General features: G+C 40.4%; 1 protein-coding gene across 1 annotated transcript; it reads right to left on the bottom strand.

The window, feature by feature from the left end:
* Positions 1-6,037: 6,037 nt before the first annotated feature.
* On the bottom strand, positions 6,038-21,322 carry LOC117394439 (CMRF35-like molecule 8). The gene is made up of 8 exons (XM_033992721.3): positions 21,150-21,322; positions 19,145-19,477; positions 18,448-18,780; positions 11,723-11,843; positions 10,939-11,054; positions 10,551-10,609; positions 10,059-10,142; positions 6,038-8,423 (listed from the first exon to the last, which is right to left on the bottom strand). The coding sequence occupies exons 1-8, from the start codon at positions 21,277-21,279 to the stop codon at positions 8,265-8,267; spliced, it is 1,335 nt and encodes a 444-aa protein (XP_033848612.3). The 5' UTR covers positions 21,280-21,322; the 3' UTR covers positions 6,038-8,264.
* Between the last annotated feature and the right edge of the window lie 962 nt (positions 21,323-22,284).

Below are 22,284 nucleotides of genomic sequence, written 5' to 3'. Positions count from 1 at the left end.
CTTGCATTGGAATGCTTTACTGCTCTGTAACACTTGTAATTCACCTAGGATAAAGGCATCTGCCAAATAAATAAATACATAATAAAAATTCTACAGTAGGCTGCAATTATAACTTTCTTTGTCATGTTTGGTTATCTCAGTGTGCCTGCTTGCTTTGTTGTGAACAGAAACATACTCCTTACCAAGCAGAATGTTTTCTAACAATTATAATAAAGGTGGTTAAATCTTTCATTGAACATTGAACCCAAACAATGGTTGAAGAAAAATAGAGTAAAATAGTTTAAAGCATCCCGGTGCTGCCTTCTAAAAAAACAAAAACTAAAATAATAAATCTATGCAACAGGTTCATCCCAGTGAACAGAAAATATTAGGCAGAGGAGCATTGTATACTCTCCAGCCAAAGGAAAAGCTTAGAGATTCCTTATTTGCTAAAAATTGGTGCGACATGTTCATCCCGATGAACAAAAACCAAGATGTCAAAAAAATAATATATATATATATATATATATATATATATAAATTATTTTTTATTTATTTATTTCTTGGTTTTTTGTACTATATATATATATATATTGTACAAGAACCACTGCCACTCGGGTTCTTTGCCCCTTTAAAAATAGACCCAGAACACACAGACCGGAGTTTTTAAAGCGCGGTTGCGCTATTTTTTTAATTTATAAACACAATAAAGAAAACAAAACACAAAATAAACACCTAGCTCTATTCGAGCAATAACTAAAACACAAAACAGAAACCTAACCTATACACAGGACGGCTAAACCGTTTACCAGTAACAAAACAAAAAACCCTTCAACAAAACCACACAAGTTTTTGCAGTGTAAACTTATCTTCGACTGCTCGGAAGCAGAGCACCTCTTCTGCCTCCTTCTACTCAGCAGCCCCCAGCAAACTAACTGCTTCTGTTTTATACCCTGCACCTGGCTCTAATTTAATAATAATCACCAGGTGCAGGGGATAATTAAACAATAAAACAATTCACAAATTAAATTAAACAATAAAAGCAAAACAAAAAAATGTGCATTTGCATATTTTTTTTTATGCAGGGAGGATTAACCCCGTCCCTGCTGTGTTACAATATATATAAAAAACGTAAGAAGGTTTACAAACGAGGGGAGGCCATTCAGCCCATCTTTGGTTGTCAGTAGCTTATTGATCCCAGAATCTCATCAAGCAGCTTCTTGAAGGATCCCAGGGTGTCGGCTTCAACAACATTACTGGGGAGTTGATTCCATACCCTCACAATTCCCTGTGTAAAAAAGTGCCTCCTATTTTCTGTTCTGAATGCCCCTTTATCTAAACTCCATTTGTGACCCCTGGTCCTTGTTTCTTTTTTCAGGTCAAAAAAGTCCCCTGGGTCGACATTGTCTGTACCTTTTAGGATTTTGAATGTTTGAATCAGATCATCGCGTAGTCTTCTTTGTTCAAGACTGAATAGATTCAATTTTTTTAGCCTGTCTGCATATGACATGCCTTTTAAACCCGGGATAATTCTGGTTGCTCTTCTTTGCACTCTTTCTAGAGCAGCAATATCCTTTTTGTAACGAGGTGACCAGAACTGAACACAATATTCTAGGTGAGGTCTTACTAATGCATTGTAAAATTAACATTACTTCCCTTGATTTAGATTCAACACTTCTCACAATATATCCGAGCATCTTGTTGGCCTTTTTTATAGCTTCCCCACATTGTCTAGATGTACACATTTCTGAGTCAACATAAACTCCTAGGTCCTTTTCATAGATCCCTTCTTCAAATTCAGTATCTCCCATATGATATTTGTAATGCACCTTTTTATTGCCTGCTTGCAATACTTTACACTTTTCTCTATTAAATGTAATTTGCCATGTGTCTGTCCAGTTCTGAATGCTGTCTAGATCATTTTAAATGACCTTTGCTGCTGCAACAGTGTTTGCCACTCCTCCTATTTTTGTGTCTTCTGCAAATTTAACAAGTCATTCCTAAATCATTAATGTAGATTAGGAATAGCAGAGGACTTAATACTGATCCCTGTGGTACACCACTGGTATTCTACATGTTAACCACTCCCTAATCCATGTACATGCATTTCCTTGAATCCCTACTGCGTTCAGTTTGAGAATTAATCTTTTATGTGGGACTGTCAAAAGCTTTCTGGAAATCTAAATAATCCATGTCGTATGGTTTGCAATTATCCATTGTCGATGTTGCATCCTCAAAAAAATCAAGCAGGTTAGTTAGACACGATCTCCCTTTCCTAAAACCATGCTGACTCTCTCCCAGGATATCGTTACCATATTGGTCTATATATATATATATATATATATATATGTGTGTGTGTAAATAAAAATAGAGTCCGGGTTTACCCAGTGGAAGTGGGTTATCGAGGATTTGTGGCACACTCTACAACCCTCAGAGACGTCGGATTCAGTGGCCAAGAGTTGCTTCGCACAGTGAAGAACTTATCTGAAGCAGCAGAGAGGAGCAGCAACTGGCTGTGGTTGAGACGGAAAGATTCTGGCTGGGGATCTTGAGCACAATAGAAAGAAAGAAGCGCTGATGTACAGGTAAGTAAGCTGGGCTGAGTTGAGTGGGGGACGGAAGGGGGTGATGCTGGGACGCCAGAATCACCGTCGAGCCCTCTTCAGGTGTCGTGGGCTAGTCGACGAAACACTGAGGATGGAAGGTGCCCACTTGAAGACCCCAGAGATGTACCCTACTTCGCTCAATCCAGACGGTTGTCATGCTGATGCGCTGGGGAGGCCGTACTGTGGTTGATCCCCAGCCAGCATCGCAGCCGTTGTGTGTGCTGATGCGCCAGGGAAGCAAAATAAGCTGATCCCTGGAGCCAGCATTACACTTCAGCCATTAACACCAGACAGAAGGATATCTACATCATCATATGGAAGGAAACGTAAATGGATGGAGACACATTTGGATCACATTAGTTTACTGTAAAGCTACGTCTTAGTTGGTGCTTATCTTGGCGAGAGCCGAGTTCAAATCTGCATGACGTTTTAACATCTACTCTCGTGTAATGGAAATCATGGCCACCTACACCACAAACATTTTGTAGCTCCAATCCTGAAAGAATGGCCTGAATAGTTTGAGGAAGAAAGGCTGCTCTTTTGGAAAAGATCTTGGAGTCTTGCAGAAAACCAGGATCTGGAGACAGCTGTCTGGAGGTGCATCTCCGCATGGAAGCGTGGGGACAGAAAACAGAATTAGTGCGAGCAATGTGAATACACTTCCCTTAATTTATCAGATTTACTTTATTTATAAAAGATAGAAAACACCCCTTGAACTGTAGCAGGACCTCAATAGGTAGCTAGAAGTCGCAAATACAATTAGTATGATATTTTACATGCTTTAAATGTACGGAATACGTGACCTGGGATTGAAGTTTAATGATACTATAGATTTCCTGCCTGAAAACCTTGCAAGCTTTATATTCATTGAAACAGGCTTTATCCCATATGTGTGACAGAAATAAACTTGCGTGAGGCAAAGCCAATCAAGGTAAGAACTATGGGGAGGAGGGTCATCAAGTTCTCTTCAATATTCAATAGATATTTACAAATTCACAATACGCTTTAGCAATTGAGCTGCTATTGCAGACAAGAACATAGGTGTGATGTTGATGAAAAAAACTCTGGAGGTGCTATAAGGAGATTCAACGTGGGGCAGACAACATTCTAGTGCAGTTGTGAGACCTCTATATTAACAGGAAGATTCTTCTGTTTGACCTGCAACCTGAAAAGGCCACCTATTGTGAAACATTGAGCCAATCACAATGGATCATCTGGTTATAGTAAATGCAAAGATCAAGACACCACTTGATATGTGCAATGGACTATGGTAGCATGGAATCATTTGACAGTCTGTCCTAGGATCCTCAATTGAGGTGTACAATGCCGTGAAAAAGTATTTGCCCCCTGTCTGATTTTCTGCATATTTGCACATTTTTCACATTGTATTTGGTCAGATTTTTTTGTGGGTTGTAGTAGTATATAGAGGGAGTCTGAGAGAAAAAATGACACCAAAGTTTTGGTGCTTCTTTCATTTGTTTGGTGTGCAAGGTAATCAAACATGCAATCTTTAGGTGTGAAAAAGTTATTGCCCCCCCCCCCCCCCCCCAGTTAACTCAACCCAATTAAAGGGATAATTAGGGTCACCTGTTTGAGTACTTTGGTTTACAACCAGGCCTGATTTGGGCCAGCCCTGCCCAATATAAATCTGACTAACTTTGGCCCTTACCATCAGAGTGAAGTTGTCAGCACACAGATTCTAGAGGCACATCATGCCACGAACAAAAGAAATTCCTGAAGACCTCCGGAAAAAAGTTGTTGATGCCTATCAGTCTGGAAAGGGTTACACAAAGCCATTCCTAATGCTCTGGGGCTCCACCAAACCACAGTCAGAGCCATATTGTCCAAATGGAGAAAGTTTGGGACAGTAGTGAATCTTCCCCGGAGTGGCCGTCCTGCCAAAATCTCTCCAAGAGCAAGGCGTAAAATCGTCCAGGAAGTCACAAAGAACCCTAGAACAACATCCAGGGATTTGCAGGCCTCTCTCGCCTCGGCTAAGGTCAGTGTTCATGACTCCACCATCAGAAAGAAAACTCATCTCAAGTTTGCCAAAAAGCACCTGGATGATCCTCAAGAGTTCTGGAATAATGTTCTATGGACAGATGAGTCAAAAGTGGAACTTTTTGGTCGACATGGGCCCCGTTATATCTGGCGAAAACCAAACACTGCATTCCACATTAAGAACCTCATACGAACAGTCAAGCATGGTGGTGGTAGAGTCATGGTTTGGGGATGTTTTGCTGCATCAGGACCTGGAAGCCTTGCCTTCATTGAAGGAACCATGAATCCTGCTCTGTATCAGAGAATTCTACAGAAGAATGTCAGATCATCCATCCGTGAGCTGAAGCTGAAGAACAATTGGGTCATGCAGCAAGACAATCATCCGAAACACACAAGCAAGTCTACACCAGAATGGTTGAAGAACAAGAAAGTTTTGGAATGGCCTAGTCAAAGACCTAAACCCCATTGAGATGTTGTGGCAGGACCTGAAATGAGCAGTTCATGCTCGAAAACCCACAAATGTCACTGTTGAAGCAGTTCTGCATGGAGGAGTGGGCAAAAATTCCTCCACGGCGCTGTGAGACTAATCAATAACTACAGGAAGCATTTGGTTGCAGTTATTGCTGCTAAAGGTGGCGTAACCAGTTATTGAGTCTAAGGGGGCGATTACTTTTTCACACGGGGGCATTGGGTGTTGCATAACTTTCTCTAATAAATAAGTGAAATATGTATCAATTTTTTGTGTTATTTGTTCACTCAGGATCCCTTTTATCTAATATTAGGTTTTGGTTGAAGATCTGATAACATTCAGTGTCAAAAATATGCAAAAATGCAGAAAATCAGACGGGGCAAATACTTTTTTACGGCACTGTATATCTCAATGTCGGTCAGAGTTCAACCAAGGACGGATTATGGAGGACTTTCAACCACCTGTAAGGTAGATACAGCTGCAAAGGAGGTTGGGGAGAATGACTTTCAGAACATTTTGTGAAATGTGGGCATGCCCTTTATAGGATTAGTTTGCTAGAAGATTTAGTTGAGGGACAGAGCCTGCCCCTTATTTCTTACATATCATAATATGTTCCACAATATATTGAAAAAAATACTTAGACATATTTTGAAATATATTTTTTATGTATGCATTGCAGGAGTCAAACACAGGAAAACAGTGTTTTAGCATTAAAACAATGAAATAAACGCAAATATTGTTGATTGTCTAAGGCCAATACACAATCATGAAAATATGGTTTTCTTACATTGGTTTCTTTTTATTGTTAACTGGAATATGTTACTAAACAATGAATGATGGCTTATTAAAGGATTTCACTATATATATATATATATATATATATATATATATATATATATATATATATATATATATATATATATAGTTGAACTCATGACATGCAACATAGGGTTACATATTATAATTCTATTACGTTCCCTATTGCAAATATGCACACATCCAGTGTATAAATATGAATTTTGGTTATACATATTTTTAAAAATGCAGTGTCTGTTCTCCCAATTATTTATTTTTTATTATTTCTAGTTGATTGGATTTTTATTTCCACAAGGGTTTTAATTAGTATCTGCCCTCCAAAGAATTTTTGAAATTAGCTCTGGAAGTGTCTTCTGCTTCTATAACAGAGCATGTAGCTGATACTGGACTGCCATTCTATACGCTTTATTATTATTACAATGATTACTTAACTTGCTTACAAGGGGCGCAGCGACAGTAAAGCCTCCTTATCTTACATTACATGAGTTGTTTGTTTTCTATTTCATATCTGCCTGCCCAGCCTACTTTTAGTTCTTTTTTATTATGCTATTACAGGAAGCTGTTCTTTCACACCATGAAATGTAGCTTGGAAATGTATTTTTTTTTAAAAAAACAGGGAAACTGCTATAATAATTATTATTGTTGATATGTGGTCCATGGGGAAGAAGTAACAGTTTGATGTAGATTTTCAGACCCCTGAAAGTGGTCGATGTGGTCCATGGGGAGAAAGTAACAGTTTGATGTAGATGATCAGACCCCTTTTAATGTCCCGTCCAGACACTTTTGGCATTTTTTATAATTAAAAAAAATATGGGGTGCTATAATAACCATTATTTTTCATATGTAGACTATAGGGAAGGAGTAATACTTTGGTGAAGGTTTTAAGATGACCAAATATCTTTTAATGCCCCATCCGGGCACTTTTGCCTTGGTCCACCTTTTACCCACTCCCCTTTTGGTTTGACCGACTGCATATCTGCAATATTGATTTCCAAATGATGTCTTCCTTTGATTGGCCGTGTTTTGTTCCTTGATTTTCAAATATAATTAAATAGTTATTAGTAATCTATTCAACTAAAAGCAATTCAGCTGTAGCAGCAAATATGTTTTAATGGAAGTGCTTGAAAGCTGGACAAAGACAAAACTGCCCAGACAGGGCACTAAAACAATACAAAATGTCTTGAAAACTATACCATCCGGGCACTTTTGCTTTGGTCCGGAAGCATGTTATTTTATTTTTTTTTTAAAAAGAATTCATAAAATGATCATTCTTTTTAATATAGAGGAGTAACAGTGGGTGTAGTTTTTAAGACGGTTTACATGTGTGCCCCGTTTGGCCAGTTTGGTCTTGGTCCAGCCTGTTTTAATATACAGGGAGTATGACGAAAAAAATATGAATTGAATGCTGATATCTCAGACATGCATTTTCTCTGTGCCTCAACATGTAAGGACAAAAATAATAATTCACATTTTTAATATCACTAAACAAATGATTAATCACAGAAAAGCGTGCACAGCATGGGATAATACATTTCACATTGCTGTTGCTGGAAAGTGGGAAAAAAAACATTAGAAGTAACGCATGTAACAAAGTTATATTAGAACATCAGTGTAAAAATGTGCTCTGTTGTTGAGCAACTTTTAATTAAAGCAAAGGCATATTATATCAATGTGCCTACAGCTAGCTGTACTGCAGGTAATAAGTGTGGGCATTTAATTAAAGGAGATAATGAGGTAAGAGTCCCACTATCATGGTAAAAAGAGTGGTATTAATGCAAATTAATTGTTCATGAGAGCTGATCTAACACCATGAATTACAGCGGAGCCAGGAGTAAAGACTGAAGGTGTATTACTAACACACCTTCAAGCTTAACTCCAGTTTTACCACTAGTATGTGAATTGGGCCCATAGTCTCTTATACTAACAATAATACTGCCATAAAAGTGGAAATCATTTAACACATTTGACTATTTATGACTGAAAGAAAGCCATTGCCCAATCACTGCTTGTCCGGTTCTAGAAGCTGATTGATCACAAAATGTTGTCAGATCTTAATGGATCCCAATGATTTACAGGTGGCTTCAGTTTCAAGCTTTACTTGGATGAAAAATATTATTGTACACTATTATGCACTTGTGCCACATATCTACAACATCTCATAGAACCAGCCTCATCGGGGTCATTTGAGTTTATACATACTGTACAATATCCTCATTAAGTTTCTCATTCTCGGAGAGCTGGGTAAGCTGCACACAGACGTATGAGAATCCAGGCAATAGTTTGGGCGTCTTTTAAGGTCCTAGAATGGATGTGGATTATGAGTTTTTATCATCTCTTTAAGTTTGCATTATACAGGTTTATTGATGCAAGTCTGGGAGCGCAGAAGGCACTTCTCATGGGCGGTTGGTTTTTTTACCAACAGTTGCATAGAGAGCGGAGGCAGCATCAAAAGGCTGTGCATTGCAAACCGTTCCCATATCTCCTGTGGGTGAATCCCTTTTCTGGAATTCCAGTGTGGCGTATGTAGTGGCCTCTCCAGGTATCTGAGAGGGCTGAAAGAGAAGATAGTTATCGACAGTGGTGTAGTCCTAAATCTTAAAGTACCGGAACACTAATTAAAATATAGATTTTTATAGATAAAACTAATTATACAAACTCACGTTTTATTTGTATATTGAACTTGAGGTAACATTTAATAGGTAATGCATGCGTATTCAATTGAAAGACTGAAATTGAAATTAGAAATTAGAGCGGATGGGCACTATATAAGCATTTTCATAACAAATTGGTAAATGTTCTTAAGTTAATTCTTAAGTCAAGGTTCCAGCTCGACTACACCACTGGTTATCAACGGTGTATGTAATGGTCGAAACCTATGTTTACATTCATGCATATCTCTTAATGACATCAGGGAAGGGCAGATCCAACACAGCTTTCACCTGCACAACACAGAACCGGGTCAGGGAAAGCTTTGCTGCGGTTCTGAGTGTCACCAATGTCACCTGCTAATTTACTCTTCTGCCCTGTGTTATATTAGCCACACTTTCTTATTAATAAGCTGTCTTTGTTTTTAGTTTTCAAGCTGCCCTTCCTCCCCACCACCACTAGCTGTCAGTTCCTTGTCCATGGGTGTCATTGGGTCAGTTCCACTTCCCCAATCTCTTTCCACCGTACCTCAATTCCTGGTTTGCATGGCTAGGGCTAGTGCTGGGTTATGTGTGAGTGTTATTGCATAAGAACAAAATGTGTAAGATATTTTGAGAAAGTGTAAGTTGAAAGTGCAAGTCAATACTGAAGTGTTGAAGGTGCTCAGAAATGTGTGGGAGGGGTGGAATAGTGAATTGCTTGTGCGAGTGGTTTATTTGTGAAGATTAAGAAAGTCAGTAAGTTCAGGTTTGACAGCACCCTTGTGGTAAAGAAAGCTGTTCTTTGATATACAGTAATATGGATTTTAAATACAGCGAGCAAAAAGACCCCCAGAGAGACAGAGCTCTGAGTGCATAAGGAAGGGCAGTCCCTGTAGTGGAAAGATAGTTGTACACATGCAATGATCATTACAAGCTTCTGAGGGTTTTGGTATCTGATAACTTGCTGTGGACGCACCACGTTGATTGTCAGCTGTAAAATGAGAACAGTTCTGGGGTTTATTTTTCGTTCCTTTAGCGAGGGCCCCTCCAAATGTTGTTTTACATCTTTACAAGAGTTTGGTAAGACCTATTTTAGAGAACAAGTGTTTTGTCTGGGATCCATTTCAAAAATACAATACTAAGAAGCATGAGTCTGTGCAAAAATGTGATTGTACGGTTGTATTGAATGACTGGAACTGGGATTCTTATGATAATCTTCTTAGATTCTTAAACCAAGCGCAGAAGGTCCGATTTTATTCTTGCTCATTTCTAAAAGGTTTTGCATTCACTGTACGTCCACACTATTGCTCCATGGGACAGGACCAGCACATAGAGAACACCTGGGGGTGGGTAATTTAATTTCAAATGGAAAAACTCTGGATTTTGTATTTGAAAGAGGAGCAATCAGTGATACCAAGATACAGTATTTAGTGATAATGCAAGGAGTCTGAGTGTAGTCAATCGGGCAGTCATTCTGCAATTGTTAATCTGTCTCAATAATTGTACTGTAAGGTTAGTGTATACTTTTGGATATATGAAGTTTCTGCATGTATTTATTACCTTTTCTTTTCTCATGGTTTGCTTTTTCTTCTGAAACGACACTGCAGTGTAGGTGACTTCTTCCCCCGCAGGTTGTCCTGTAAGCTGTGAGAGAAGAGCAGAAACAACTCAATTCTGTTTCTGGATGGAGTTCACAATGAAAATGCCTTGTACAAATGGGTGAACAGATTTATAGTGCTGGGTAAGGTGTTATCTCTGATTAAACCCGACAAAGAAAAGCATGCTCCAGTTTCCACAGCGAAAGCTCAAGTTAGGGTTAACGAAAAGCCACGTTTGTATGACAAATCAGTTGGATTTGCTAGTTCATATGCAGTACAGCAGTAAAAATCAGGGCAGCTTTTCTTGTTTTAAAATCAATGCATTAATAAATGTTTTGATTTATTTAAAACCTCCAGACAAACACTTCTTAAAGGTAATTACTCAATCAGCACACAACTATTAAACATATAGAAATAGAAATGCGTTTAAACAGGAATCTAAATAAGAACTTACAGCGAGGCTGTCCACTCTCTGGTCAACGTCCTCTTGCTGAGACACCTTTCTCACTATACCTAAAAAAATAATTAAAGATTTTAAATAGTTTGTTTGCCTCCAACAAATATCCCAAGGGTGTGTCACGAGTACACAAATCAAGTACCCTAGGTCCAGCCTCCTTCAGGTTTTATAGGTGTTACAGAATTAAGTGATTGACTCAATTAAGTAATTTAGAGGACAGGTGGAGCAGAGACCAGGAGGACTGGGCCTTGAGGGCTGATTTTGTGCATCCCTGGTGTGAATACCTGAATTGTTTAAATTGTCTAAAGGTTAGTGATAGAGAAGTACGTGAACATGACATTTGTCGACAAAAGAAATAAGCAGTATTGAGTTAGTTGTGTCTTACCCTGTTTGATCTGTATATACTTTATTACGCAAATGACAGCGATTACCAAGAAAAAAACAAGAATCCCAATTGCCACCATGAGAGCTACTTGTGTAGAGCCGCTGTCTGAGAAAGTACTGTAAAACAAAAATGAGAGTTAGCAAGGCTGCATTTGTCTGTGCAGAAAACCAAAATACAACTGATCAAAATGATTGCTGGGAAGTCATGTGAATTCCAACAGAATAGCTGGTAGAATAACTAATTTAATGACATGGGGTAGCACTGGTACAAAAGATCTGACTACCCTGAAAGGAGCTATATTCACCTTAAGTGACAGTTACAGTACAGATTACCCTTACTACGGGTGTATTTTAAAACTATTCTATTTTATACTTTTTTTGTTTCAATATTTCCTGTAATTCAGTGCAATGTGATAAGCTGCTATCTCTTCATGGGTTATGAAATAGTAATTGCAATAGTAATATTAATCGTCATTTATTTTGGTTGCATGTAACTGTATCTGATTCCTCCTGGTTGTATACAAGAATCCTTTTGACTGTTGTGGTATTCAGATTTCGCGTTATATATTTTGACTCTTGTGTGCGCATAAAAGGTGCTATATAAATACAAAATTATTATTATTATTATTATAGAAATTCTTTAAAAATCAACAGAATCAACGATGAAAGGTAGTCATAACAAATAATTACAATTACAATAACTAAAAAGCTATTAAAAAAACAGTATTTGCAAACAAAAAAACAATATAATACTTTATAAGTTGCCTCTTTACAACTGGAATTACCTGGTGGTGTTTCCTGGGGTATTGTTTGGCAGTATGACATTTGTAGTTTGGGTCCGTATTTCATCAATGGTTGACATGGAGACTGAGGTGTGAATAGTTGTTTTTGACTTTGTGGCTATGTCTATTAAGAAAAACAATACGTTAGTCAAACTGGCATTTAAAGTAAATTATAATTCAGTAAAAATGTACTATAATGTTCATGGGTAACTGTGTGAGGGAGTTTGCTGGTGCTGTCTCCAGCTGGATTGGTGTAGTAGGACACAGTCAGTTTGGTGTGGATTAGATCTACGTTGTTAGTGTTTATTAAGGATTGGGGTTGGTTTTTTTTAGCCTGCTGGAAGCTCTAACATTGATCTAGGTGGTAGAATGTTAGGTTAGATTCCAGAGCAGAGTGGAGTATTGGGGGATTATTTGATTGGCTGTGTAAACATTCTCTTTTGTATGGTGGTTAAGATGCCGGTTTGGCACACAGTCTCTGCTGATGCATCTGCTCCCCTGTTTGAGCAAGAAGTGAAGCACATTTTTCCTGACACACACTAAGTTCTAGTTAGCCTTATTAAACATATATTTAAAGCCAAGGAAAACCCAGCAATAAATCCACCTTAGTACTGTATTTATCTGGTGCATGAAAATCAAAATCAGCCATGTTGCTTTCCCTGCCTGTTGAAAACTGCCATTTTGTTTGTGTTACATGGTACTCTACAGTAGATTCAAGACCAGAAGTGCTCATGCTTATTCTTAATTTTACTTGCATATGGGCCCTATTCATAAAAGTACTTGCCGACTGCCGTAATAAAATGAATTTAGTTTAAAACTAACGAAAGTGGTCCATATTGCTATACATAAAATGATCTGAGCAAACAGGCGACTGGGTATACAGTCGTTCAAGAATGATTCCGATGCCCTTATCACGTCTGCCAAAAATTCAGGACATGTTATAATTTAGAAAAAAAAGTATTTTTTAAATAAATACTTTGTATTTCCATTTTGTTTGGCAACACTGGTAAACACATTTCCATACGCACACATAAGATTTCCATTCTTAACTGCAGGACCAAAAAAAAAAAACTAAACAAAAAGCACTGTAGGAGGATGTTTGAATAATACTGTAATTCTAGTAATAATAATAATAATAATAATAATAATAATAATAATAATAATAATAATAATAATAATAATCATTTTGAAAACTTTAAATGTTAATCTTACAAATGCTCAATTATTATTAATAATAATAATAATAATAATAATAATAATAATAATAATAATAATAATAATAATAATAATAATAAAACCTGCTTAAAGCAGGGAATCAATCAGGGGCGAGTTTATGTTTATGAATCAGTGAAAGTTTCACGCCGTATTGCACACAAAATTGATCGTTTTGTGGTGTGCGAAAAAAGACTCCCTTTCAAACATTGATAGAGCCTCGCACTGAGGCTCGATCAGTGTTTTTTGCAAGCCCAAATTTCCCAGCGACTGCATCAGCAACACTGGTATACTGTATATTATAATAAACAGGCTCACACAGGCAGGCAGTATTCGTCCAAACTGTTTATTGTGAACACAGTTAAAAGAAATAAAAAGAAAAGCACTGCTGTCAGCCGCGCATCACGGCAAAGAAATAATAATAATAAAATAATTCTCAGTCTCTCACTTACTCTCCGCTTCACAGCGCTTTTTCAAAAAGATTATGCCAGAGAATATGTTCTTGTGTGAGTATATATTTATATTAAACGTGTTCCTTCATATAAAGATTTATTTTTTATATATAGGCAGTGTTAATCACGGGTATGTCAAACTGTATAACAGAGCAAGTGTAGTAATAAAATATGTCTTTAAAAAAATAGTCTACCAAGGCTGTCGTTAGTTTAGACTTGACTGTAGAAAGCGTTCAATAACTCCTAGTTATCGACAGCATTTTGCTGTCGTTTACTCTTATGAATAGGAGGTGAAAACTTTATGCTAATGAGGTAATGTGGCAATGTGGCCACGCCCTTGTGCGTAGTTTGTGTTATATGTTGTATGTTACGTGTTGCGTGTAAATGTTGGTGTATAGAGATGGTACACGGGATATAAACGGGTCTGTGTTTCACGTGTATTTAAAAATGTAGATTTGTATGTAGGCACGAGGATGGCACAAATCACTTCACATGCTGGTTAAAATGTAATGTGTGGTCACGGGAGTGCACTTTAATTAATTCACGTGCAGTTGTACCGAGATTCCAATTGAATGATTGACTAGCAATCGAGTCTCGGTACAACTGCATAAAAGCAGCATGTTTTCACTCACTCGGGGTTGGGTGTTCGTGAGTGGAGAACGAGTGAGAGAGAAGGAGAAATAAAAGCTAGAGTTTAGATAACAACTGCTACAGCGTGCTGGAAGTGCCAGCACGGTACTCGTTAACGTTCGTCCACTTGTTTTGTGTGTTAGTTCATTTTGTTTACCTGTTTATTTTGGCCGCAAGTGCCGTGTCCTGTTTTCTGTTTGTTCAACATTTTTATTTATTGGTTATTAAACGCTGAGTGCAGCCATTGCACTCAGTTTCACTCATCACGACCGTCTGTCTGTGTGTTTTCTTCCGGGTCTGACGTGTCACTACCAGCCAGCCTTGTGACATATGGTGTCAGAAGCGGGATAACAGCGCCCCCCAGACTCAGGCCGGAAAGAGTACCGCAGTTTCTTTGGGGGAAAAAAAAAATGACAATGGCAGAAGACGCCAGGAAACTACGGGACTGGATCCTGGACAATGCTGGGCTGGAGGCCCAGTCTATGCCCATAGCCACCCGGATCCTGTGGCTGATAGACAGGGAGCGATGGGAGGCCTATGGGAGGGAACACACCCTAAGCACCTGGGAGGAAGGTGTGGAGTTGGTCCTCAGCTACCTGGAGGCAGCTATAAGTGGAACAGCAGCCCAGGTAGCAGGGTCTCCAGCAGGAGGATTCATGGCCAGCTGCACCTTCCTAGAGATGGGGGAGGAGCCCGAACGTCCTACGCCTGAGTGGGAGGAGCCCGAACGTCCTACGCCTGAGTGGGAGGAGCCCGAACGTCCTACGCCTGAGTGGGAGGAGCCCGTGCGTCCTGCGCCTGAGTGGGAGGAGTCTGTGCGTCCACAGCCCAAAGGGGAGGAGTCTGTGCGTCCACAGCCCAAAGGGGAGGAGTCTGTGCGTCCACAGCCCAAAGGGGAGGAGTCTGTGCGTCCACAGCCCAAAGGGGAGGAGTCTGTGCGTCCACAGCCCAGGACCCAAGCTGCCAGCAGAGGGAGAATGCCTGCTGGTTCCACCTCCAACAGCAGAGGAAGAATGCCTGCTGTCCCCATGTCCACCAGCAGAGGGAGAATGGCTGCTGTCCCCATGTCCACCAGCAGAGGAAGAATGCCTGCTGTCCCCGTGTCCACCAGCAGAGGAAGCATGCCTGTTGGTTCACCTGTTGCTGCCGTCCCGAGAGCTAGAGGGGAAGGAGCCATCGTTGCCATCCTGAGAGCCAGAAGGGGAGGAGTTACAGGCTCAACCCCCTGAATTTTTCTGGGGGGGAGAAGGGCAGGATGCTGGTGTCCCCCAGCAGCCTCTATCTATGCTGCTGAAGGGAGCACGGCACACACCAGCCCAGCCGCCACAGCAGAGGGAGCCAGTACCGCCACAGCCTCCCTCTGAGTGGCCAGCATCAGCCCCATCGCCACAGCCTCCACCACAGTCCCCTGCAAGAGAGGCAGAGCCGCACCAGTCCCCTGCAAGAGAGGCAGAGCCGCACCAGTCCCCTGCAACGTCAGGAGACTACACGCTGCTCCCACCTCCATCGTCAGGAGACTACATGCTGCTCCCACCTCCACCGCTTCCGCCACTAGGAGCAGAGGAGCAGGAGCTGCCTCTGCCTCCACCACCTCCACCGCTTCTTCCACTAGGAGCAGAAGAGCAGGAGCTGCCTCTGCCTCCGCCACCGCCAGAAGCAGAACAGCAGGAGCTGCCTTTGCCTCCGCCACTGCCAGGAGCAAAACAGCAGGAGCTGTCTCTGCTTCCCGCACCTCCTCCACAGGGAGTACGGTGGCCGGAGCCCAAGAAAGGGGAGCTACCGGCTACAAAGACAGGGGGAGAGGTCAGGAGACCACTTTCCCCAGCAGCAGTTTCGCTGCAGGAGTTCTTGTGGCCGGAGCCCCACAGGAGGGAGCTACTGGCTACGAAGAAAGGGGGAGAGGTCAGGAGACCAGCATCCCCCGCAGCAATTTCGCTGCAGGAGTGGACCAGCATGCTGTCAGCCGTGCCACTACCGGCAGGGGTGCTGACAGCATTGCCAGCCATGGGCCAGGGTGTCCTCGGGTCACCGCGCACCAGCGACCCCTGTAGTCTGGCCAGGGGCCTGCGGGCTTGCTTGTAAGCTGCCCGAGAACTGCGTTGTCCTCCGACGCTGTAGCTCTTGGGTGGCTGCATGGTGAGTCCACAGTGTGAAAAAAAGCGGTCGGCTGACGGCACACGCTTCGGAGGACAGTGTGTGTTCGTCTTCGCCCTCCCGAGTCAGCGCAGGGGTGGTAGCAGTGAGCTGAGCATAAAAATAATTGGCCATTTCCAAACTGGGGAGAAAATAATAAAAATAATTGGCAACGACTAAATTTAAAAAAAAAAAAAAAAAAAAAAAAACATGGCTTCATAGACGAAATTATATAGTGATCGAATGAATGTCCCAATAGGTAATATCGTAAGATGTGAGAAGCCCATTTAATGGCCAAACACTCCTTTTTGACTACGGAGTAGTTGCGCTCCTGGGGGAGCATCTTTTTACTGATGTACAGGATTGGGTGTTCTACTCCATCTTCCTGTTGGGACAAGACTGCCCCCAGACCAACATTCAGTGTGGAGGATGAATCCTTTGTTAAAATCTGGTGTAATAAGGGTAGGGGCCTGGCAAAAACTCTGCTTAATAGTATCAGATGCACCCCGACATTCTTCTGAGCATTTAATTAAATTTGGTGCACACTTTTTAGTGAGGTTTACTAGGGGGTTGACCACTGTGGCGTACTCGGGGATAAATCTTCGGTAATAACCGGCCAACCCCTATAAAGACCTCACCTGGGACTTGGTTTTGGGGATCGTCGTGTCCATCAAAGCCTGGACTTTGGTGGCTACGGGTTTCACCTGCTTATTTCCCATAATAAATCCCAAATATTGAGTATCTTTTTGGCAAATGCACATTTACTCAAGTTGGCTGTCAGCCGGGCTACCTTCAGGGACTGTAGGACGGCCATAATCCTAGCCAGATGCTCTCGCCAGGTGGAGCTGTAGATAACCACATCATCAGTATATGCTGCTGCCTACTCACGATGTGGGTGTAAGACCTGGTCCATTAGTCTCTAAAAGGCAGCAGGCGCACCATGTAGCCCATGGTTATGAAATGGAGCAGACCATCAGGAGTTGAAAATGCAGTTTTCTCTCTGGAACTGCGGGTCAATGGGATCTGCCAATATCTCTTCATCAGGTCCAAGGTCGAGATGAACCTTGCTGTCCCCAGCCTCGCCCATCTATACCCCCAATTTGTGGGCGGAGCAAAGCCAGTGTATCATGTGGTCACACAATCGTTGTGTGACTACCCTGGGGCGTGTATCTGGTGAATCTCAAACACGACCAGGTATGCCTCCGGGTCATCCTCCGCCGTCATCTTCTGTGCCCTCGCTTTCGGGGCCGTTGGTGCACTTGGTATCATTGCGATCCCAACCCTCTCAATCAGAGCCATGTACCTCTCCTCTCTCCTTCTCTTCTCTATCTCCTGTATACAATCCAGCACCTCCAGCAGCGCTGATAGTGTAGTGCGGTCTATCCCTTGTTCTGACACCACGTGTGGCAAAGTGGTTTGCAGTGTGCAGGTGTAGAGGTAATGCAATGCTCATACAGATGACAAACAACAAAGTTAACGGTCCAAACAATCCTTTATTGTTTTGTAATCCAGGTCGTTTGGTGACTGTAAATAATAGTAACTGGCACTACACAACAATGTGTACTGCACAGTTAAAACCACGGGGTTCAGTCCCAAAATAATAAACAGAGTATAAACACACACAGAACATAAACACGATCACAAGTCCAGAGTGAGTGCTATACGTGCAAGTGGTGAAATACAATTTATTAGTGAACAGTAGTGCAGTGCTGTCCGGGTTTGGTGCTGGCCTATAGCGACAGCTCCTGGATCGTGTTAGCCGACTAACAATGACAAACGAGTACAACTAGAACGACAAACAAGCAAACACAAAACACTCACGGTTACTTTACAGTCCTTCAGCGGTTCTTTCGCAACCATAACAAAGGCACAGTTTGCTTTGCCACACCCCCTTGGTTAGCGAGTGCAATCGCTTTTCCTCCAATCCGCGATTGGCACATCGCCGCCCGTCTGGAGCGATGACTTGGTGTACTGTGACTCCGCCCCCTTTCTAGATGGCCAACTTCCACCTTTCACTGGAATGAATTGCCAAACCATCCAGTCCGGGGCACACTGTTCCCTTTACACAGCGCCCTCACAGGTCGGGAGGGAGATTTATAACCAAGATTCATTCTTTCTCTGCCACACCTGGTTATAACAAAAATCAGTTTCTACAGAAGACAAGACATTTTTAAGTACAATTTAATGTCAACGATAAATGATACATAGGGTTCAGAAGTTCCTTTGAACAGAGGACATCAAGCAAAGACAACACTGTTAAAATGTATTTATTGCAGAGCAATATGATCAATGTTTCCTTACTGTCAGTAACTGTGAGGTAGAGTGGAATCCTTTCATCAGCCCCTCCTTTCTGTATAGCACACCAGTACCAGCCTGCATCCTTCTTCTCCAGTCTCCTCACTGTCACATTGAAGAATCTGGGGAGGTTACCATTATCATCACTGATTGATACCTTCTCTCCTTCTGTTTGGGGAGTGTCAGTTCGTACTAGAGTCTTACAGGAGGCCCATTCTCTCCCGCCACACCAGTATTTTACATGCTTTGTGTATAGCTGAGCATATTGACAGGAGACACTGGCTGATCCTCCTTCACTTCCCGTTATCAAGTTACTTGTGACAGACAGGCCGGGGGTTCCTGCAAACACAACAGCAATTAATACTGACAGCAGGGTTACATTAATGGAAAGAAGTACTCATCTTTTTATGTAGATCTGTATCATGAAATGTTTCATAAGCCCCTAACCCTAACCCTGCATGAATCACTCCCATGAAATTAGGTTATCACATATCAGATTGATACATTTTAGTGGAGGGTAGGGTGTTTAGATCATTACAATAATTGTTTTGTCACTTTAGAGACAAGATCTCAAAGGGTATATCTTGGTTTTTAAAATAATCTTCCTGGAGCACCCAGTGATGAATCTCTATCCACAAACACACACACACACACAAGGTCTGATAGTTCGTTTTTCAAAAATGTTGTTTAAAGAATGATTTACCCTCTGTAACTGTTAGGTACAGATAAAATTGTTGATCAGCTTCTTTTTTGCCTCCCAGTTTTATAGCACACCAGTACCAGGCTGTATCATTCTTCTCCAGTCTTCTCATAGTTACAATGAACACTCCTCCCGTTCTATCATCACTGATTGATATTTTATTACTATGACGAGGGGGGGAGTCAGTCTGTTTCAAAATGTCACAGTATGTCCATTTAGACCCTTTACACCAGTACTTCACATGGTCTCTGTACTTCATGTCATAGTGACAGGGGACACTGATGGATCCTCCAACCAAGCCGGTAAAGGCCCTTTCTGTTGACAAACTGGATGTATCTGCAAGTACAGAACAGAAAAAAAACCAAATCCAACACTTGAAGCTCATAAATAGATGTGTATAACTCAGCTGGTGTATTAAATTCACAGGATTAATGTACAGTATATCATCTGCTCGAATAAGTATTGGTTGATATTCTCTGATACTAGTACTTGTACTGTATGTGTTCTTTTCTGTTTAAAATCCAATCTTTAAACTGAGTTTATCTCAAAATACTGGGGATTCTTTTGAAATTTTTTAAAGATTTACTGGCTTGAAAGCTGAAAAAGATATATAATCTTATCTTATTCATATATATGTTATTCATATATATAAGATATATATGAATAAGATATACACACACACACACACACACACACACACACACACACACACACACACACCATGTGAAGCAGAATATCCGATATCTAGGCAATAGTGGAGTTGCCTCTTCTGCTCCCTCAGAATGAAGCAATATGAGGTAGAGGCATTTTTCTTATTTAAATGTTTTTACATCGATATATATATATATATATATATATATATATAAAAATACAAACAGACTCATAGTGAAAGCACCTTTACAAAGATTTACACAGAACATGAAAAATACAATATTTGAGTAATTGCAGTAAGAACCACACAGAATGACTGCAAACAACATAAAAAGGAGAGGAAGAGGTAAGGAAAAACTAATACAACGTAATTGGAAGCGACTTGACCAAGTTACTCCAATTATTAGCATCTTGTCTAAACTGATGTCCCTTTTTGTAGATTTCATATCTTTTTACTGCTGATAATGTTTTGGATCTTGGTATCACTTCTTGTTTTAAGAGAAATTTCCTCTTCTGTTCTTATTCACATGATGACGATTCTGATTCTCAGATCTATCAATGCATTTCATTTAAAAAATATATTCAGAAACTTATTTTTCATTTAGTAAATAACACTAACATTAACACGAGTCCAACTACTAATAAAAATGCTTTCATGGGATTCAAAGTCTTAACCATCTATACTATTCAGGAACCACAAGTGTCAGTAACTTTAGGTGTCATGCTAAACCGTCTTGTGTAGTAACCTTTGGATTAGCAGCAGTCACTCTGTTCTGCCCGTGTCCATATACATGAAGGTAACTGAACATAACAAACGTGAATGTAAGTACTAACAAATTCCCTAGTACACAGCAATCCCTACACTAATGCTCTCCATTTTATGAATGATTATTTGTTCTTAAACATACCACAGATATTAGTAAATATTTTTAATGTGATGTCCGAGTATATCACTACAGAAACACAAGCAAAATAGCGATTGGAATTGTTGCAGAAATATCCTTGTTTTCCATCCTGTCCTCTATTTAGGGCCACTGGACATTTTTCAATGGCTGCAATCACGAGTGACTGAAGATAACTGAATGCTCTTGCTTTTAATCTACCAGCCTTATGGGTCTGAGAAATGGCAATTAGAAATCCTTTATTGAACTGTACTGTAGTTACTGGAATTTTTCACATGATATTATTTATGAATTGTATTTATCTTGTATGTATATTGCTGTTATTGTATTATTACTTGTACTGTAACACTTGAAATGTATTTGCTTACGATTGTAAGTCGCTCTGGATAAGGGCGTCTGCTAAGAAATAAATAATAATAATAATAATAATAATAATAATATGGATAAAATCATACCTGGAATGGCAGCCAGAAGAAGGAGAAGAAGCAGCTTCATTTCTGAGATAAAGGCGACAACTCCCCAACAGCAACTTTCTTTCACTTCCTGCAGCACTATGATAGAAATGCCCCTGGCACTGTGTGTCATCTTGAGTTCCTGTGCATCACACACTGCAACCCAGATGCACAGAGGGGCAGACGCAAGATCAGGGCTAACTACCAACTGTGCAAAAAAACTGACGTTTCTTTTTTTAATTGCAAGTGTATTTGAAGCCACTGGTGTAGCACGTTTGAATTAAATTATTACATTGACTGAATACTGAATATACCTTTAAGCGTAGTACAATTAAATCATTATTAACTTTTACAAGTGAGGTTTGAAGGCATTGGACAATAACCGGTTAACGCTAAATGAAACAAGTGTTGGATATTTTCAACATTAACCGATAAATCTTGACAATTAACTAGTTATCAGCTTTGGCCCGAACTGCTTTGGGGAATGCCAAGAAATAAGATGGGTGCAAAATATTTTTGACTAAGTAGAAACAAAATGCAGTCCCCTGGTTTCCATCGTATTCATGTGATCGAAGTCACACTGCTTTGACTGCCAACCTCACAAGACCTGCTGCTGACATAAAGAAGTGTGCACCGTGGTCTGTACTGGGGTGCCCTCTTGTTTTTCTTATTTGTCAAATTACACAGACCTCATGGAGGAGAAATATACAAAAATTTATCCGAAAATTATATATTTGGGAAATTTACTCAGAATATATATTTAGAAACATACATTGCAATATTCAAAAATGGCTGCAAGATATATTCAATTCATTAATTCAAAAAAAAAAAAAAATTTAGAAACACATTGACCAAAGTAAACTAGTGAAATTTGCAGAGGACACAAAGCTTGAGGGTGTGGCTGACACAGCTACATTTAACCAGGTAATCCCAAAAGATTTATACTGTAGCGGACAGTGTCAGTCAAATGAGGGTATGGCTGGATACTGAAATGCACAGTTTGAAATCATTTGAGAAACTTGCAAGTTAATATTTCTCTCTTCTCCCATCTCTTGGTGAGAGGTAAAAATTCCTTTGCATAATCACAAACTGGGATCTTTGCACAGGCAATTCTGGCAGACTTTGATGAGAAACAGGC

The sequence above is a fragment of the Acipenser ruthenus genome, chromosome 3 (genome assembly GCF_902713425.1).
Source record: "Acipenser ruthenus chromosome 3, fAciRut3.2 maternal haplotype, whole genome shotgun sequence".
Lineage (NCBI taxonomy): Eukaryota > Metazoa > Chordata > Actinopteri > Acipenseriformes > Acipenseridae > Acipenser > Acipenser ruthenus.
The sequence above is the reverse complement of the archived record's forward strand: the minus strand, read 5'-3'. Positions and strand labels throughout refer to the sequence as shown.

Bases quoted from the DNA above. Each gene is read 5' to 3' on its own strand.
- LOC117394439 (XM_033992721.3), bottom strand. From the start codon at position 21,279: ATGACACACAGTGCCAGGGGCATTTCTATCATAGTGCTGCAGGAAGTG. The intron at 19,478-21,149 runs GTATGATTTTAT...CTGTACTTGCAG, and splicing joins TCTTCTGGCTGCCATTCCAG to ATACATCCAGTTTGTCAACA. The intron at 10,610-10,938 runs GTAAGACACAAC...TTATTTTTTTAG, and splicing joins GTATATACAGATCAAACAGG to GTATAGTGAGAAAGGTGTCT.